This window comes from Pipistrellus kuhlii, unplaced genomic scaffold, assembly GCF_014108245.1.
Source record: "Pipistrellus kuhlii isolate mPipKuh1 unplaced genomic scaffold, mPipKuh1.p scaffold_m20_p_13, whole genome shotgun sequence".
NCBI lineage: Eukaryota > Metazoa > Chordata > Mammalia > Chiroptera > Vespertilionidae > Pipistrellus > Pipistrellus kuhlii.
In genome coordinates, this window is record NW_023425438.1 from 1,516,701 (window position 1) to 1,536,135 (window position 19,435).

The following is a 19,435-nucleotide window of genomic DNA, read 5'->3' on the forward strand; positions in this document are numbered from 1 at the left end:
GAAAACCACAGCTCACAGCCCGTCACTCCAGCGGGGCGGGGGGCCTGCTATGGACCTGACAGAGCCTCTGCACGCCCCCCTCGTCCGTGGCAACCCCGGGAGAGCGAGCATGGCCCTCGTAGACGGGACAGAGGAAGGTCCAGAGAGGTGGGCACGGGGCCCGGAGTCGCCTCCCTACGCCGAGGCCTGCATCAGGCCCCCTGCCTGCGTCCCAGCCCCTGCTCCCCCACCCCCCTCTCCGCCTCCCTCCCTCCCTTCTCATGCCACCTGCCCAGGCATGGAGGCTTCACCTGAATTGCGTTCAGAAAGGTAGTTCCAACAGCAGGAGTAGGCCTAGTCTCTCTGGGTCAACAAGGAAGTACAGACTTTATTGTATTTTATTGGCAGGCTGCTCAGCATGGGTCTTTATTTCCCACTTGTGTGACCACCGAGAACGACCAGCAGGGACAGGTGCTGCCATCCATCCAGTCATCCACCATCCATTCATCCATCCACCCATCCACCCATCCATCCATCCATCCATCCATCCGGGCCAGCACTAGGCTCTGGGTGCCCGGTCCGCAGGGAGGGGACACCGGAGACTGATTGTGCCTGGCCTGGGCCCGTCACACCCAGTGGCGGCTGGCGCTCAGGGCTGTGCTGAAAGTCCTCAGGGCCCGGTGTGTGCCCCTGGCGGCCAGCAGGAGCGACCCCGCCTCGGCCTCGTGGCCGGCCTCCCGCAGGTCCCTGGCCAGCCCCTCGGCGTCCCAGCGCCCCGGCAGAGGGCTGGCCAGCAGGTGCTGGATGAGGCGCGGGTAGAAGGGAGTGGGGAGGCAGGGCACCAGCAGCTTGGCATCCAGCAGCAGGGAGAGAAGTTCCTGGTCACAGTTGGAGTCGTTCACCTGAAGGAAGAAGACAGGCAGGACGTGAGGTGGTGTGGCTCACCCTCCCCGGAGCCCCGCCTCGGCGCTAGGCCTGTCCGCCCTCTGGCGTTAGTCCTCAGAGCCCTCCCCCCGGGGAACAGTCCTGCTCCCCGGGGCACGTGGAGGGCATGAGCCTCTCCTGTCACTGCCAGTGTCATGGAGGGTGAGGATTCCGCTCAGCGCAGGGGGTCACTGAGCCCGGGAGCGGAGGTCGCCCTGACTCCCGGCCGGTGTCCCGCAGCCCCACGGCCGGGTTCCATGAGGCGCTTCCCCTGTCCACGCTCTTTAACCCCTACGACTCCCCAGAACAGACCCACAAGGGAATTCTTTCCAGAAGAAACCTTCTCCTCCACTGGGAAAGTACACCCTGGACCCCAGGACATCAACGGGGCGATGTCGGGAGGCGTTTCAAACTTGCTCTCACATCGGTGCTAGAAAGCTCAGCATGGAACTTACCTTCCCAAAGTGTTCTAGGGCTTTTAGCTGTGGCTTCCCTGTACGGCCCCCTGTCCCTATCTCTCAGTCTAGGAATGGTTTCCCATGGCTTTGACACTCGGCTCACACCTTTCTATTCCCTATTGCTGTTGTATTATTGCAAGGAGACCAGTCAGTACTAATGCATATTGAAGCTCAACTCCCTCTCATTGTCATGCTGTAGCAGAGCCACGGCAGGCTCTCTGAATGCCACTGTGCACTTTCAGGGACTCTGGCTATAGGAGCCTCGGACACAACGTGGCCTTTCAAAGCCACTGAGGTGGCGGTAGAGCTGCCGGACCGTCCTGCACACAGTGTGGCCGTCCTGCTTGCTCTGGGACGAGGAGGAGCAGCTCCCGAGACGCAGAGGTCAGCAGTGCCTACTGCACGTGAGAATGAGAACAAAGAGGTTCTGAGAGCAAGCCACTGCCCACCTTCCTCTAAGCCACCTGGTGACCCCTTAATACCCAGCGCAAATGTCAGCTCCAGGGACCCTTCGCGGTGGCATTTCCTCTAAATACCTGGCCAAGCTGCTCCCGCCTTCCTCGTCCTCCAGGGCACCAACTAACTGCCTCTTTGTGTCTGTTCTGGAAACCTGTCTGCCTCCGGGCCAGGCTGAGTGGTATCCTATCGTCCTCTGTCTCAGCAGCAGTGCGCGCCACTGAGCAAATAACTGAATTAGAGTGAGAGGCATGTGGTCTTGTGAAAAGAAGACAGGCTTTCGGGTTAGAAACCGTTTCCAGTCCTGGTTGCTTTGCTGCTGCTGTGAGGCCTTGCTCCGGACAACCACTCTGGGCTCCAGTTTCCACGTCTGAAATACAGACCGCCTGTGGGGCTGAGGTCACCTGTGCTTTCCAAGTGCCCAGCCCAATGCTTATAGAGGTCAAGCTCAATTAATGGCTCAAGTTAACGCAGTCAAACCAACCAACAATCCAGCCTTTTCGAGAAAAGGAAGGGGCTGATATCAAAGTGAACAAAACGCTTGCCACCTGTCTCCATCGGTGATGGTTCGTGTGTGTCGTGATTCATTTTTGAGAATAAATGAAAACTCTGCAGATCTTGAGGGAAAAGTCTATTAAAGCACAAAGTACTACTGTCTTCCACGCCATTAAAACGGTATCTGCTTAATTCCTGTTTCAATAATAGGTAATGAACCTTCTCTGAATTAAAGTCTTTGATTTTACGGATCCGTAAGAAGCTAAGAGTAATTACAGTAACGAGGTGAGCTCAATTTCCAGTAGCATCACGTATGCAGGACCTCATTTCAATGACTTCAAAGAAGATTATTTAAACTTATTTCCCTGTTTAGGGAAGGATATCTGTCTTATTACATTTACTATCACTAATAAAGTTATTAAGTATAGCAACAATAAAGGCAGAAAAACGGAAGGGCAACGTAAGTATATGGCTGGAATGAGGAAATGCCTGTGGACAGTTTTTTTGTAATTTCTATTTATTGGAATGACAGTGGGTCCCACTCCTGGCACGGGGTTTACGAGTATCCTCCTCTGAAACCCACACTGCGACAAATCACCTGCCTCACGGCCCAGCCACGGGGGAGTCAGACTGTAACCAGATCTTCCCTTCTGGGCCTGAGTTGGCCAGCCCCACACTTTGTCCAGCCACCGTCCTACTTGGCCTACTCCCCTGAGGCCCCATGTCAATCCTCCCCTGAGGCCCCCCCTCCACACACACACACCCAGGAATGGCATTGCCTTTCACCTTTACAAACACCCCCCCATTCCTCGCTCCTGAGCACCGTCCAGGCTGCGCACCTGAATGCCGGCACACTGACGCACAGCAGGCAATTCTCGATAACAATAATACAAGACTTTTTCCAACCTGTGCGCTGCCGAACGTTAGTAATTAGTTTCTATGTGCCAGGAGATGGAAAAGGTTGGAAATCACAGTCTTATGCTATACTTTTCATCATTATTGTAGAGTGTAGTTTCTACTTATTTAAAAAAAAGTTTGCTGTAAGCAGTGCAGCCCATGACGCGGGCAGAGCCTCACGCACCTCATTTCTGTGTCTCTAGGCTGCACCGTGTCCTCTGCTGTTTATAAACAGGGCGGCCTGAACAGACAGTGTGAGAGGCCTACAGTCATGCACATGTGTCCTGGGCCTCTGCCCTCACTCACCTCTCACCCACTGACTCACCCACGGTTTGGGGGCCTGGCTGTGCACCCCAGCTCCAGGCTTCTCCTCCCCTCTCTACCCTCTGACACTTCTGTTAGAAAAAGCATGCAATCACACATAACACTCACTCACCCCGACACAGAACACATGGCCACACACAATACTTGCAACGATCACTTCACCTGCAGGAATGACCTTCCTGCAGAGGGGTTTCAGCAGGAGTCACACAACGTGAATTCGTTAAAACGCAGCCCTGAGCTGCCTAGTTCTAAAGCATAAAGTTTAAAAAGGGAGGTGAAAGCTTCTTCCTTAATCACAAGACAGCAGCCTCCAGGGAGAGGGCGCAGGCCTGGTGCGGTCCACCGTCCCTCCGCCCTGATGGCCAGGCTGCCGGCGGACAGAGGGCGGGGTCAGACGGTGCAGTGAACATGACCGTGGCCGCTCTCCCACCTTAATTAGGAGGCACACACACCCAGACAGAAAGCCGACCCACGGCCAGGCACTTCCAGCCTGAGCTTCCCGAGCCCAGGACATGTCCTGAAGGGCCGACACCCGGCTTCTTAAGAGAAACAGCTCCGCTATTTGGATTGACAGTCTCCGCGCCTGAGCACAGAGGCTGGTTTGTAAACCGGAGGCGTTAGGCACACGTTTGTAAAACAGACGAGCACCTGCTTCCTAGACAGACAGAAAGAGCGGCTGTGGTCAGGGAATGCCATGGATAGAGCGATTGTGGCTAATCCCGGTCAGTTTGGCCGCACGGACTCACGTCCTGGAAGCAGAGTGATGCTGAGCGGGCGAGCGTATACCTGGGTCACGGCGGCCACGTGCTCCAGGGCCACGGCGTGGAGGCGGGCGTCCGGGCAATCCAGGAGCAGCTTGAGGGCCGGCAGCAGCAGTGCCCGGCTCCGCAGCAGCGCGCTCAGCTCCTCCACGCACTGTAAGCACAGGGTGTGACACGCTGACTCCGTGCCGGGACCGGCCCCCCAGCGCACAGGACACCGCACAGGACACCGTCCACCCGTCTGGGCCCCAGACCTCCCTCTGCGGCATCGCTCTCAGTGGCTGCACCGTGTCCCACCGGTGGGCACGGGGCTGTCACTTACTTACCTGAATTCTCAGAGCCCTCGCTTCCTCATAAGGACAATGGGGGTAATGTGTCTACTTTGCAGTGTGTGTGTGTGCGTGTGTGTGCGTGTGCGTGTGTGTGTATTAATAACAACATAAAATGCTCAGCATATAGTAGATGCTTACCGAGCAATAAAAAGTATCGTCCATTGTTAATACTATCAAATATCTAGTACCATCCACTGCAACAAAGGAAATAAGCAATTTAAATGTTTAATCACCTGTTTAAACCCTAATGTCAAGATGAACTGGAAACCTGATACTTAAGATGTTTCATCTTCATGAAAACTCGGAAGGCATTTGGGACTCCGCCGAGGGACCTGGAGCACGCTCAGCTCTTCTCCCGCCGGCCGGCCTGCCTCGGAGAGGCTTTCAGAGAAGGCAGCGTGTGCACCCGCTCTCCACAGAACGAGAGAGAGGACTCAGCCAGCCCGCCCCTCGGCGTGAGGGTGCCATGCCATGATTTCAGCTGCACGTGGTCAAGCTCCTGAGACATTTCCATTTGCCCTAACAATGCTCCTTCCTTTGTAACAACTGTAATTCACATCGGAGCACATTTAGTGATCAATGAAAATAGCACATAGCATTTGCACAGTTCCTTTAACCTCGACATCCTGAAAAAACCCATAACTGTGCCCCATTGTAAGATGGAAACTGAGGCAGCATGGGAAAATGATGGCAAGTCACAGTGGCAACAGAACTCCTAGGATAATAATTACTTTCCATCTCATCAAACTGGAGGAGAGAAGTGGTAATGACCTACTTACAAAAGGGGCTCCATCCAGTGCCTTTCTCCTTCCCCCGGGAGACTGTGGATTCGGGGGAGGCGGGGAGTCAGTGCTCTGGGGGAGGCAGTGGACAGCAGTCTCTGCTCCCTCCTCACAGAGAAACAGGGCCCCAAACAAAGTTTCCCTGACCTCGAACCCGCAGCCCTGACTGACCCAGCAGGCCTCTGGCCCTGATCCAGCCACGCCTGACCTCAGCTCATGTTACGGCAAAGGTGAGCCCGTGTTATCGGGTCTAGTAATAATTAATGTCGTTTTTAAACATTCATTTAAAATCTTGCTTGGCGTTGACTTGTATTGACATAACCTTCAAACACGGGGTATCTACAGAACGTGTGAAGTGCAATTAACAAGTTTTGCTTGAAAAAGTTTGTGTTTGGTTTGGTTTTTGTTGCAAAACTAGGGCTAAGAAGATGGCGGATGAAGAGCATATTCGGCACTGCATGCTTTACGAGTTCCAATTAGGAAGAAAAGCAAGTGAGGCTGCAAAAAACATCTGTAGTGTTCTTGGTCAAGATGCAGTTAGCGCCAGAAAATGCCAGCGTTGGTTTGAGAAATTTCGCGAGGGAAATTTTTCATTAGATGACAAGAGTGGTCGAGGCCATGTGTCCAATTTTGATCAAGCAGCTCTTCAAGCTCTTTTGGTGCAAAATCCTCAAATTACCCAACAAGAGCTTGCAACAACTTTAAATTGTTCACAGAAAACAATTTCCAATCAATTGCGTGAACTTGGCAAAGTCCAAAAGTTTGGAAAATGGGTTCCTCGTGAGTTGACCGACAACAACCGTAATCAAAGAGTCACAATTTGCAGTTCGCTCCTCTCTCGTCAAAACCATTTGCCGTTTTTAGAGCAAATTGTTACCGGAGATGAAGAATGGGTACCGTATGTTAATTTGAAAAGGCGGCCTCAATGGTTGGACAAAAATGAGGCTCCGCAGCCCACGCCAAAACCTGACTTGCATGCGAAAAAAGTGATGTTGTGTGTTTGGTGGAATTTTAAAGGAATTCTTCATTATGAACTTTTACCATCTAACCAAACCATTACAAGTGCAGTGTATAGTGCCCAATTGGAAAGGTTAGCCCAAGCTTTAAGAGAAAAAGAACCCGCGCTGATTAATCGGAAGGGCGTAATTCTTCACGATAACGCACGACCGCATACTGCAAGAATCACTGCTGAAAAACTGCGCCAGTTGGAATGGGAAGTTCTCCCTCAACCTGCATATTCTCCTGGTATTGCCCCTTCCGATTACCATTTGTTTCGTTCTTTGCAAAACTTTCTTCTTGGAAAAAAATTTAATAATGAAGAATGCCTCAAAAATGCATTGACCAAATTTTTTGCATCAAAATCACAAGAATTTTACAACAGAGGGATTAAAATGCTTCCTGAGTGTTGGGCACAAGTAGTAGAAAACAACAGCAACTATATTGTTGATTAAATTTTGTTGTATTGTTTAAATAAATTCGATTTAAAAAAGTATTAGAAAACGACATTAATTATTACTAGACCTAATATTTATACCGGACCTGCCCGGGGCTGGAGGGCGGGTAATAAACTGTGTGAAGACCCCACTCTGGGCCGTGTGGGGTCTCCTGCCACGGGTGACACAGCCGTGGTCCCACCTCTGTGTGCTCACTATGGCAGGGCCGGTCACAGGTAAGCAAGTGCCGACACCACCCATCACACCACGGGAGCAAAGGGAGGTGGTGTTGGTGCTTTAAATATTTCACAGGAGAATTCTGTCATTCTGGTGGTTGACAGACTTCTTTGAGTAAATATTTTAAAATCCAATCAAAAAACACTTAGCCAGTCCCTCAATCGGTAAACAATTCATTAAATGTGCATTCAGAATGAGAATCTTTTCCTTGAGTGATTACAATGAAGATTCAGACAACTCTATTTACAATTTTATTTTCAAGTTTATCTCCTATGTGGTAGCAACTCAAAAACCAATTAATCAATTTGGTGCCACTGTCCAGATGCTACTGCACACATGCAGCCTGCTCAGTCTCCACAGTGCCAAGGTCGGATCTGCTGTGGGAGCTGTAATTAATATGTGCTTATTTTAGAAAGTTCAGATACACATACGTCTACATATGACACAAAACCCTCTGGGACAGCCATAGCACGGGGTAAAATGGAGAACCAAGGTCAGATGGAGGTGGCTGGGTGTTCTAGCATGTTTACAGAGAACAAACATGAAGGTTTGCAATCTCTCACAACGCTGTGAAAAATACGGAAAAATCAGAGCGGGGTGACCTGCCCCTCCCCTCCGGAGGACTGCTCCGGACACGGCACCACGTGAGCTGCCATGACGCCTTGGAACCTACATGTGAGTGAGACACACGGGCCCAGAGGGACCGGAAGCGGGCTCTGCCCTGGGACTGTGAGAGGAGGCAGCGCCGGAGCCCGATCAGGGAGGAAGGCCCACCAGCGTCCTTTCGGCACTGCGTGTCCTCATGCGACTGCTACTCACGGGGCCCCTGAGCCCCTGTCCCTCCCGAGCAGCGGCGGCCACGGCCCACAGCAGATGGGGAGGAGAGGAGGGTGCCCGGGAGGGCCACTCGCCTGGGTGGGGAGCATCTGCCGGGTGCTGTACAGGGAGCGGCACATCTTCAGAACCTCCTCGCCCCGGGCCCGGCTGTTCTCCGACGTGCACCGGCTCAGCATCGCCGCCGCCAGCCGCACCCAAGGGTTGTCCGCGACACTGGCTCTGAGGGCGGAAAGACAGGCCCTGGAAATGACTCGGCTGGACAACTGTGGTCTCGTCAGCACAGCTCTGGATTCTAGACACGGAGCACCTAAAGGGGGCCCTCTCCTTGACCGCATTTTACTCCTTGCCCCTGAGAAAAACCTCAAGTGCAAGGACAAGGAGACACACATGAGCAGCCTCTGTCTCATCTCAAACTCAGCTCTGTGTCTCAGGGAGCACTGCTCACGTCAAAGCTCACACAAGGCCCAGAGCGTGTGGCTGATGGGAGTCTCCCTACACGCACGGACCAGCCCTCCTTCCTCTCAGAGTCTGGACAGGGCCCTAGGTTTGCCCCCCAGGATGCCCGCTGCAGAAGGACATGCCCCGCAGGGCAACGCGGCTTCCTGACAACGATGGCCAAGATGCTCTTCCACCAGCGTGCAGCTCTGAGACACTGAATTTCCCCAAATACAAATCTCCAGGCTTCCATGCAGCCTCCTGTGGGACCCGCACTGCCCATGTGCAGGTGGAGCCACTGAATTAGCAGCCACATGGATCGGATTGCGCACTCTCCTGAGTTTTTAATTTGATTGAGGTGACTGGCAATATCCATCACTGTCACACCCTCCCTCCCCGCTTCCCCTCTCCCCCCTCTTTGTTCCGGTTCCGGTGGGAGTGATGAGGTCACACTCGGATGGCCTGGGAGAAAGGCTCTGAGAGCCTGTCTGTACAGGACAATGGCTGGGCAGAGGGTGGGCGGATGGACAATGGGTTCTGACTCCATGTGTCGCACATGGAGGATGCAGAACACAGGTCAGCAATGTCCTCATTTCCTTCCATGTGAGACTACAAAAAACACACCTTTAAACATGAAGGTATTTTTGTCTACAAATACATTAGGTGTCTTACACGCAATAAATGTTTTAAGTGGAGCTGCTTTGTGTCTGTGGGTGAGCGAGGGACCGGAAATGGTCCTGTTGTAAAGCGAGAGGGACCGGACACGCACGGGTCAGTAACCCACCAGAGGTGTCACTCTGAGCTCAGAAGACTGACTGGGAGAGCCCCCTGAAGGGCTGCAGCAATCTACACTCAACACCGATTTCTAAAACAGAGACGCTGGCTGGCAGTCTACTCCCCTTCCTCACCACCCGGGACTTGGCCAGAAACGGACGCCCGGCCCCAGCAGAGACCTGGACTCAGCAAGCCCAGACCGGGACACAGGACAAATTGTTAAAAATCGGGACTGTCCCGCCAAAAGCGGGACGTCTGGTCACCTTAGTTTAGGGGCCAGATGGATCTTATCTGTCTCTCACAGGCTCCTCTGAAGACACTGGGTCTGTAAGACGGAAGGAACAGAGGAGCGCCACTTACACGCTCTCGGGGCTCCCGGGCGGCCAGGCCTGCAGGAGCAGCGCCAGGTGCTGGAACTCGGCCTCGCTGTGGCTGGCCTCCAGCAGCTCCGCAAACAGGGCGCTGCGGCTCTCCTCGCTGTCCACGTCGGCCACGGCCACCTGGAGGGCGAAACACAGGCTTCGGACTGGTGGCCCAGGCTGAGGAATGGGTTTCTAGGAGGATCCAAAGCTGGTGATTTTGACTCAATTTTTACCAAAATTTTATCAAAATCAATTCAAACAAGAAGATTTCCACGGGACTGGCTTAAGGCAGCTCATCTTATGTTATGTTATGTTATGTTATGTTATGTTATGTTATGTTAAAATACTGAACTGTTTTACGAGTTTACTCAGAATCAGCCTGTTGTTTTTACTGTAAATTATCCTTCATGCATTCCTACTCTGCATTTCAGCACTATTACTGCTAAGAGCTCATGTGGTCCCCAAAATGTCCCTAATTTGAAACTAAAGACTTTACTAAAGTGCATCTGTCATATGTTTTTGTGACAAACCAGAATAAAGTAAAACTTACTCCCATCTCCATTTCTAACGTACAAGAAGGCTCAGCTGTAAAAGGAATGCGAGTGGCTCCTCTCACTGAAGAGCTGGGGACATGTCTCTCCCACGGAGGCAGCCCCCACAGCTCCACGGGCGAGAGTGCTTGCCAGGCCCAGCCAGCAGGCCGCTGTCAACATAAAAGAGGCCCGAAAGCTGGTTCTCCCGTTCCCTAGGCTCTCTGACATAGGGTGTCTGGGGCTGGGTGACGAGGACGCACATGATACCTTGAAAGAGGAGAACGAACCATTGCCTAACGATTCAGATCAACGATGGTTCTGGCATTACAGAAAACCGAGGAAGAACAAAGCAATACTCAGAGAGATGGAGTTACATTTATTACGCGTGCGGGTCCAGAGGAAAATGCATCTCAAATTCTGGGCCCCAACATGCAGGAATTCCCCCTATTTATACGATTTTACCTTCTTTGTCTCCCAAATATGGAGTGTTTTCGGCCTCCTCTTGCAAGTTCTTAAAGAGCCCGTATGTACTGGGGCCCTGAGACCTCAACCAGAGGCCTGGCCTGGCGCCAGCACTGATAATTAAATTTACAGAAGCCAAATAGCAGGGTTAAAATTTCAAACAGCTGTTTTCATACAAGATGCTTCACCGGTTCTGACCCCCAAGAAGCCATCGGAAGGGGCTGTAGCATGGGCTCTGTGCTCTCAGGGAAGTCAGTGAGTGCCATGAAGTCACTGGTGATGCTATGGGAGGTGCTGCTCTCGCGGCCAGCCGGGTCCCTCAGAGCCTGCCCACAGCCCCACGCCGCCTCCCATGGAATAGTCCCTCGGAGCATCTGACTGCTCTCGAACTAACTTTATAGCCCGGTAAGGCAGCGGACCCTCACAGGAGTTCTGTGTGGAGAACAGCACAGCACTATTCGCCTCACTTTACGGACGAGAAAACAGGCTTGTCTGTCCCAGCACGTGGCTAGCAGGAGGCAGGGCCAAACTATAATTCTGAGCAGGTCAGGATGTTCTGAATCAAGAGATCTCAGTAAGCTAAACACGCTTCGAATGTTTGTTGTTGTTAATCCTCACCCAGAGGATATTTTTCCATTGATTTTTTTTTAAAGGGAGTGGAAGGGTGAGAGAGGGGTAGGGGAAGAGAGAGAGGGAGAGAGAAACCTTGATGTGAGAGAGACACATCAATTGGTTGCCTCTCACCCAAGGCCTGATCAGGGCTGGGGATCGATCCTGTAACCCTTTGGTGTGCAGGCAGATACTCTAACCACTGCTCAGGCCAGGGAAAACTTTAAATTATTCAAATTAGTGGTCTAACTGCGAGTTTTGCAACTGTCTGTTACCTGCTCACAAAGAAATGTGCGTGTTTATCTCAAACTCAAGCCATCCATCTGCTGTTACCAGACCTCGGCACCTTCACTGGTGCCCAGCCTCGGCCCCCTCAGGTGCTCTGCACTCATCACACACACACTTCTGCCTCTGGGGCTCCGCTCTGCTTCCTCTGCCCCCACATTCTGTCTCTAGACAGCTGTGAGCTACAAGGCTTACCCCTCACTTCCTTCAGATTTCTCCAGCATCACCTTATCACTGCATAACTGCCCCCCTAAAGCGCATCCCCCCCTTTCTCTCTCCCTCACCTGCTTCATTTCCTTCTTAGCATTTAAAAGTACGAGACACGTTAGATATTTGCTTACTCCCTTTCTTCTTCATTAGAAGGGAAGCTCCTTCAAAACAGAGGCTTTTACTTATTCCCTAGTTTATCTCCACTTCTTAAACTAATGCTTGACAGACAGCAAGTCTTACTGAATGAATGAACTAATGAATGGGTATACAAATGAATGAATAGAAATCATCATTTATACAATGTTTTAGCATGGAATATTAAATATTCATAGAGTTGCCATAAGTTTTGGCTGTTTTTTTATTATTATTATTATTATTATTATTATTATTATTGTTAAAGATGGACATAAGATTTAAAAAGGAGATGCCACCAACGAGGAACCACTGAATGACCCAGAGGTGGCATGCTCCTTGCCTGTCTCGACCATGGGTGCCTCGCTGAGCCCTGTGACTTCAGCAACGCCCCTCTCGTTGAGTCTCACTTCCCATGTCTGAAAAGTGAGCCCCCAAACCCCTGAAGGCTCAGGTGTGAAGCGCCCACAGGTCTGAGGCTGGAAGAAGGGCTGGGAATGGCTGCGCTTTGCTTTCTGAGTGATAATCTAAGTTTTCACAGAGTTTACTTGTAGAAAACGTGCTGTGCGTAGAAAATGCTTTAAAACGACTGAAGGCTGTGTCTGTGATATTCCTAGCAGAGTCCATACTCTAGTTCCTACAACGAGCTGCAGGATGATTGAGTGACACAGAGTATAGCGGGTTGTTACAGACCATGAAGAGGAAGAGAGTAGGAAAAAGTGATTCATGTTTTCAATATCATTCAGATTTCTTTCTTTTCAGAAAGCATAGCAGCCTGTAAATTCTAAGTACATTCACTGTCATAAAGAAAGGAAAGAGAAAAGAAACTATAAATTAAACCTTCATATCTTTGTTTTCATATTAGTGTGCAAATAACAGTTTTCACTTTAAAAAATATTAGGTAATAAATTCCTTTGTATACACAGACTTTTTCAAATTGTTCTTTTAATGTATCTCTATTATTGACAATATTACGTAAGTCCCCCTTCTTTTCCCATTGACCCCTCTCCCCACTTCCATCCTCTTCCCAGGCCCTCACCACACTACTGTCTGTGTCCATGAGTTATGCATATATGTATGCATGTAAGTTCTTTTGTTAATCTCCCCCTTCCCCGCCTTCTACCCTCATCTTCCTTCTGAGACTGCTCACTCTCAGGATCTATTTTATTCATCATTTTATTCTATTCATTAGAATCCACAAATGAGTGAGATCATGTGATACTTGTCTTTCTCTGACTGGCTTATTTCGCTTAGCACCATGCCCTCCAGGTCCTTCCGTGCTGTCTCAAAGGGTAAGAGATCCTTCTTCTTTACAGCTGCATAGTACTCCCTGGGTACACGGACTTTTTAAGAGTGTCTTTGTGAGGGAACATTTTCTTCTGGACGTTCACTAATTATTTCAATTACTAGGTCACTACTGATGCCCATTTTCAAAATACAGATGTCACAATTATAGTAACTTACACAACCACATTTACTACAACTGTATAGCAGTGACCTATGAGTTATTTTCACATATATTACACATTCACTTATAACTTATTTTAGCACTTATAATAAATTGTATTAAATAGTCATTTTCGATATTTTTCTTGGGTTTTCAAAAATTAGAACTTATTGTCTACAAGTAATAATAATAAAGATTTTTAAAATATCATAGCTCCTCTTTCTGTTTCCTGTCTTACATAGACTAGGGCCTCCGGAACAATGCTAAACAAATAGTAATGTTGGAAATTTTAATGAAAGTGCCTCCAAATTTTCAGTTTTGAAAAAGTCAGCTATAATTAAGTCCTACTGGTCAGCAGAGAACACACAGCATAGCAAATGATCAATATAGATTTCCTGCATAAATACTTATAATAAAAATAATGATGTTATCTACTTTCTTTCTAGAAGATGGTTTTGGCCCAATATGTTTTCATAGCATAACCAGCAATGTTGCTTCCACACGAAAAGCAAGGAACTGTCCTGAAATCTATCGATAAATCTATGGCGAACTGACACAGAACAGTCAGTCTGCAAGCCCCCGGCCACTGGATGCGAAGTCCCTCCCTTACCGAGGCATCACCCCACTGGTGTGTGGGGAGGCAGCGCGGTCTAACCAGCATCGTTCCCGCTGAATGCCCCCTGAACACCAGCCGCCCTCACGCTGCCACTTTAAGGGTGATCTGCACACGTTTCTAATGTTTACTATTCACTCAGTCAACACATGTTTAATGAGTGTCTTTACGATCCCTGTTCTCAGGGAATTTATTTTCTACTGGAAGCAGACAGACACCATATAATGAACAGAGAGGGACACAAGGGTAGGCAGGAAGAACCTAGCAGAGCATGATTAGAAGAGAGTTAAAATGGTCATAGAGCAGACTGTGACTGGGTCACTAATTCAGGGCGTAGTAGTTTTAGAACTGGTGACATGCAAGCTAAAGGCTGAGGGAGGAACTTTTCCTTCCTGGACATCCATCTCCTTTTCTTTTTTAAATCCTCACGGGAGGATATTTTTCCCAGTGCTTTCTTTTTTTGGAGAGAGCGTGAAAGGGGGGCAGGAAAGGGAAGAGGGAGAGGGAGGAAGAGAGAGACAGAGAGAGAAACATTGATGGGAGAGAGAAACATCGAGTGGCTGCCTCCTGCGCATGCTCCAACCTGGGCAGGAAAACCCTAACCCACAGGTTCCTTTTTACGTAAAAACACAGGCAAATACACAGAGCTGACGGGGTATAGAAGTTTTTTAAGGAAACGTCAGCATTTTGGCCCACATTTTTCATGCACCAGTTAACTAGAAAATTACAAAACCTGAAAAACTCAGATAAATTGCACCCAGGGGATTAACATATTAAGTGCACCCCGCCCCTCCTCTGCCAGTGCCCCCACACCCCGGGCTGGGGCACGTTTCCGGAACAGAGATGGAGGCCTCTCAAGCTGTTGAAAATGAGGGCCTGTGAATTTTTGATTCTGTTAGCTCATCATTAGAAAACCAGAAATGCCTTCTCTCTGAGACCGTGGCAGCAGGCCGCACAGACTGTTAATTCTGCAGGAGCTGGCCCGGTCCGCAGCAGCCCACGGAATTGTGGGGCCACTACTCCAGGCACCTCGGGGACAATTAAAATTAAATCCCTCTTAGACGGCTGCAGCACTGGCGGGATGATCCCTGACCTCAGCAAAGGCAGCAGCGCCTCACTTTCTGGTCCCCGAACATGTATATAGATCATCATCTATCCTTATTTTCACTCCAAGAACCCATCGCCCTCCTCACGTTCCCGCTGGGCATGCAGAGGGGACAGGCAGACGTGAGACTGAGCACCCGGGAGGCCTACTCTGGGGTCTCGGGGGTCTGGAATGCAAAGATGAGGACACTGAGCGTGTGGGGAGCAGTGACAGACAGAGGAGCCACGCCTCCCCAGCTCCCCCAGTGCCTGGAAAGGTCAGGACGGCTCCAGAGGGAAGATGAGCGAGGCAGTGGAGGAAGGATGGTGTGGGACACTAACATCTCATGTGGTCGCTACGCTGCTTCTGTCCGGGGACAGGAGAGGGCAGAGTCCCGGGCGGAGCAGGGAGAAGTGAACCGGCTCAGCTGCCACTGCGCTTCCGTGCAGCCCTGCATGCCCCCCCGCCCCGCCCCGGGCAGGGGAGCCACCACAGTCCCCAGCACTGGGGGCCTGGCTGTGTCTCAGGCAGAGAAACACGGTCCTCAGTGTGAGAGCGAAGCCCGCTGCTCTGCACGGGCAGCAGCCGCCTGGGAAAAGGCAAGGACTCCACACAATGTCCCCCCCGCAGCCAGGCGGAGGAGACGGCGTCAGGCTGGCTGCCTCCCCGGAGGCAGTGTCAGTGAGCACCAAACAACCAGGAACACCTCCCCAGCAGGCCCGCTGCTCACCTGCCGCCGGGGCCACGCGGCCCTGAGGATGGCCTCCGTCCGGAAGAGCACCAGCAGCCGGCCGTCCTCCTCGCTCAGGTCGAAGGACTGTCCCAGCACCTGCAGCGCGTGCACGCGGGGCCGCACCGGCCGCGAGTCGTCGGCACAGAAAGGCCGCAGCCACTCCAGCAGGTCCTCGGGGGACACCAGCTCCTGCCTGCGGGGCACGGTCAGGGGTCAGACAGGCACGCCCGGTCCTCCCCCCTCCAGTGACCAAACGTGGTGACGGACCTAAACACTGCTTTCTTGGGTGACTGTTTCTTGAGAGCAAAAGGGTAGGTTTCAATGGCTTACAGCAAACCACATTAGCTACCTAAAAACCGTGCAAATAAATACGATTTTAAAACAGTATCATTAAATTGCGTTACCTAAAGCTGATTAAAATAACCGTTAATTAATGTCCTTAGCTAGTCTGTTTCTTATGCAAAGTTTAGTAAGTAGTATGTTTATTTCAATGAACGATAATCACAGTGTCAGGCATCAATCACTCCAGGAATTTTATATAAGCTATTACTATTGGCAATAACTATGCAAAGCCAATATGACATGTTTCATTTTATTTTATTTTCCCCACTTTTACTAATACATAGCTGACATGTAATGTTGTATTAGTTTAACATAATGATTTGATATTTGTATATATTGCAAAATGATCACCATGATAAATTTAGCTAAATCCACATAACCTGACAGTTACAAAGTTTTTTCTTTTTTAAAAATTTATCATTGGAAGTATTACAGGTATCCCTTTTCCTGCCCCCACTGTGCTGAGGGTTAAAAGTTAGGACTTTGTCTTTCTTCATCTCTCTTTTTTAAGCAAAAAAAAAAAAATCTCTGAAGCTTTTTTGTGAAAAAGCCTTTGTAATTGAATTAAAAAGTAAGACCTTGCTCTCTATATCCAGTCCCTAATGTCTTCCTCTTTGGAACCCAAGCTTAAAAGCTAGTCCGTATGCACGACCCACGGTGGATTCCTGTGTGTATCGGCTGGAAGCTCACTAAGAAACACACGGCCCTCTGATCTCCTGTGACGTCCCCGGAGGGCCAGCCTGGGAAGCCCAGCGGGAGGGGCTTAGCGCAGAGCCTGGAAGGTCCCTTTCATCCCCTTTCATGGAGGAGGCCAGGCCAGGGAGGCAGGCCTGAGAGTGGCTGCCCACCTGGGGAGCTGCCAGTCACCCTGGCTGACAGGCATGTGGAAGGCAGGCGCCTCCTCTGGGAGGTGTCAGTGCTTCCCACGCAGGCGGCATCTCCCTGCTGTGCTCTGCTCAATCCGCAGCGGCCGCACCTGCCTCAGCCTAGAGGGCCTTCACCCCTCCTCCTCTGACACTCTATTCTAGGGGTGTCGAACTCAATCAGAGAAGGAGCCAAAACTAAAATCCAGCCTAAATCGCGGGCCGAATGGTTTACTGAACAGTCATAAACTGTCATTGTGATGGAAACGCAGCGGAGTGCAGTGATGACAGCGCGGTGCGGGCCACATTGCAAGGCCTGGTGGGACGGATTTGGCCCGCGGGCCTTGTGTTTGACACATGTGCTCTATTCCCTAGACCAGGCCTGAGGACACCCTGGGGCGCTCTGTCTGACTCCCCAGTAGCGTAAACTGCTCCCCGCGCCTCCCTTTCTGCACAGCTCTCCCCCGGCTACAGCAGCATGGGCAGGGCCGGGGCAGGCTGGCCACCCTGCAAGGCTCCCAGTTCTGAGATCTGAGCTCCGAGCTCCTGGGGTGGGAGATTAGTTCCTACCCACAGTCAGTCCTCGTGCCTTCCCAGAGCACAGCACCCAGTGAACACGCAGAAAGCAAATAACTGTCTCATGAGAGTGACAGGCCTGCATCAGCCACCGCTGCAGGTTCCTGACCACCCAAGGGCTGACAAGCAGCAGTCCGGAAAAGCTGTGCAAGGTCAAGTGCAAGGTCAAAGGTGGAAAAGCAGAGTCCCTGCTCGCAGTGTCTCTCACACTCACATACATGGCTCATCCTATAGTCTTTCACCCAGACCTTGGGCATGGGGCAAGGCGTGGAAATATGCCACTGAGGCTTCTGGGTGCCAAGTTGTGACTGTGAGCCAGACAGGAGCCCTAGTCCCAGGTCTGACCTGGTAAAAGTCAATTTCCCTCTCTGAGCTTCTAGCCTCACCTGAACATGGCAGCAACATACGCAGCTATCAAAAATAGTAATCTTAAATCTATAAGGATAAAGACATTATAACAGCAAGCAAATATCATGAAATATGTGTTTATAAATCTTGATCAACACGATATAAAAAGGTATCTATTCCTGAACAATACTGGCATAGAAGTTAATATGCAAATAAGAACTATATTACTGAATGGAACTATTGAGAGTTTTCTCACACACTTCATTATTATTAAACTAGAGGCCTGGCGCATGAATTTGTGCATAGGTGGGGTCCCTTAGCCTGGCTGGTGATGGGGGCCAATCGGGGATGGCCAGCCAGGGGGAGGGACCAAGAGAGGCTGGCAAGCCACGGGAGGGAGGTTGGGAGTGGGAGTGCAATGATCACCAGGTGACAACTCCTGTGTCGAGTGTCTGTCCCCCAGAGGTCAATGCACAACATAGCTACCGTCCATAATGTTCATTTAAGCTTATATATATATATCATATTTCCCATTAAAAAAGAAAAACTGGGACAAGGCCTTCCAGGGTCAACCTGGAGATTAGACGTAGGGGAGATCTTTGTAAACTCAGGCAGTATCTAACCATTCATTCATGGTTGCCGCTATTCCTATCACTGCCACTGCATGCAGCTGAGAAATTCTTTCTAAAAACAGCATTAGAGACACATACCTTCTAGATTTATACAACGTGAATGTGCTTAGACCTCAGACAAGACAGATCTAGCACACAGAAAGCTTTTTAAAAAGCAATGTGACATATACTCTAGGAATTTCCATCCTCAGCCACTGAGTTAGTGGTCACAGCTGTAAATCCCTTTTCTAAGCCAGAGAGCTCTCCCCACTCCCTAGGAGAAAGGCGAGGAGCCCAGGCTCTCTCAGCAAACAGGGCTCAGGGCAGGCGCTGAGCACAGCTGACGGGTACATGCAGCTGGGGAAGCCGTGTGTGCACCTGCAGAAACCCTTTTAGTTCTGCAAAGAGTGCTCAGCTCTTCCTTTCAGAAACTCCTTGAAACAGTGCTTGGTCTTGGAAGCGTCACGCACACTACATGTGATTCTGAGGCCTGAGGACGGCGCTGAGTGAGACCGCCGGCCTGGTCCAGTCTTACCCCTTGTCCACGCTGGCACGGACGGCTGCCACGACGCCTTCCAGGACCTGGAGCGGGTCCCGGGGCCCACCGAGGTCGGCGCCGTCTCCGCTGTGGGGGGAGAGAGGAACAGTGAGAAAGGCCTCAGACGCAGCTCGGCATCCGCACTCAGATACACCCTGAGTGGTATCTGAGTGCGGTGGTGGGTGTCGGCACAGCCCCTGTGGCTGGACCTTCGCAGCTCTGCAGAGCAAACGTATGGAGCCCTGTCCTGCACGCAAGGACGTGAAAAGAACACTTCTTCCCGGAAGGAACTCCCAGTCTAATACATTTGTGTTTTCCTATCAAGAAGATAAAAAAAACCTACTTACATTCTGTCATTCAAAAAGCATTCCATGGACATTAAATACCCGAGCTAGTTCCACCATTAAATATGTAGTAATCAGGCACATTCTCCAGTAGGTCTATTTCCTCATATTTCCAGGGTACTTAGCAGAGATCAGGCACTGCTACGTATTACATATATCCTGCCATTCCACAATCCCAACGGCCCATGACACAGGCACTATTACTGCGCCCGGTGTACC

At 50.6% G+C, this 19,435-nt stretch overlaps 1 protein-coding gene and 1 long non-coding RNA gene across 4 annotated transcripts in view; both read right to left on the reverse strand.

Annotated features, from left to right (window-relative positions):
• Positions 1-343: 343 nt before the first annotated feature.
• The window catches only part of NBAS (NBAS subunit of NRZ tethering complex), a 160,195-nt gene continuing 141,103 nt past the window's right edge, over positions 344-19,435 (reverse strand). For all 3 annotated transcript variants that reach the window (XM_045580476.1, XM_036434642.2, XM_045580477.1), the window contains exons 47-53: positions 18,870-18,959; positions 15,592-15,787; positions 9,485-9,624; positions 7,990-8,134; positions 4,320-4,448; positions 527-881; positions 344-458 (exon numbers count right to left, since the gene is read on the reverse strand). In XM_045580476.1, the coding sequence (XP_045436432.1) occupies positions 606-881; positions 4,320-4,448; positions 7,990-8,134; positions 9,485-9,624; positions 15,592-15,787; positions 18,870-18,959 (976 nt within the window). In that variant the 3' untranslated portion in view covers positions 344-458; positions 527-605. The remainder of the gene's footprint in view (positions 459-526; positions 882-4,319; positions 4,449-7,989; positions 8,135-9,484; positions 9,625-15,591; positions 15,788-18,869; positions 18,960-19,435) is intronic.
• On the reverse strand, positions 890-4,310 carry LOC123652200. The gene is made up of 3 exons (XR_006741369.1): positions 3,420-4,310; positions 2,911-2,914; positions 890-2,718 (listed from the first exon to the last, which is right to left on the reverse strand). It is a non-coding gene; the product is annotated as an uncharacterized LOC123652200 (long non-coding RNA).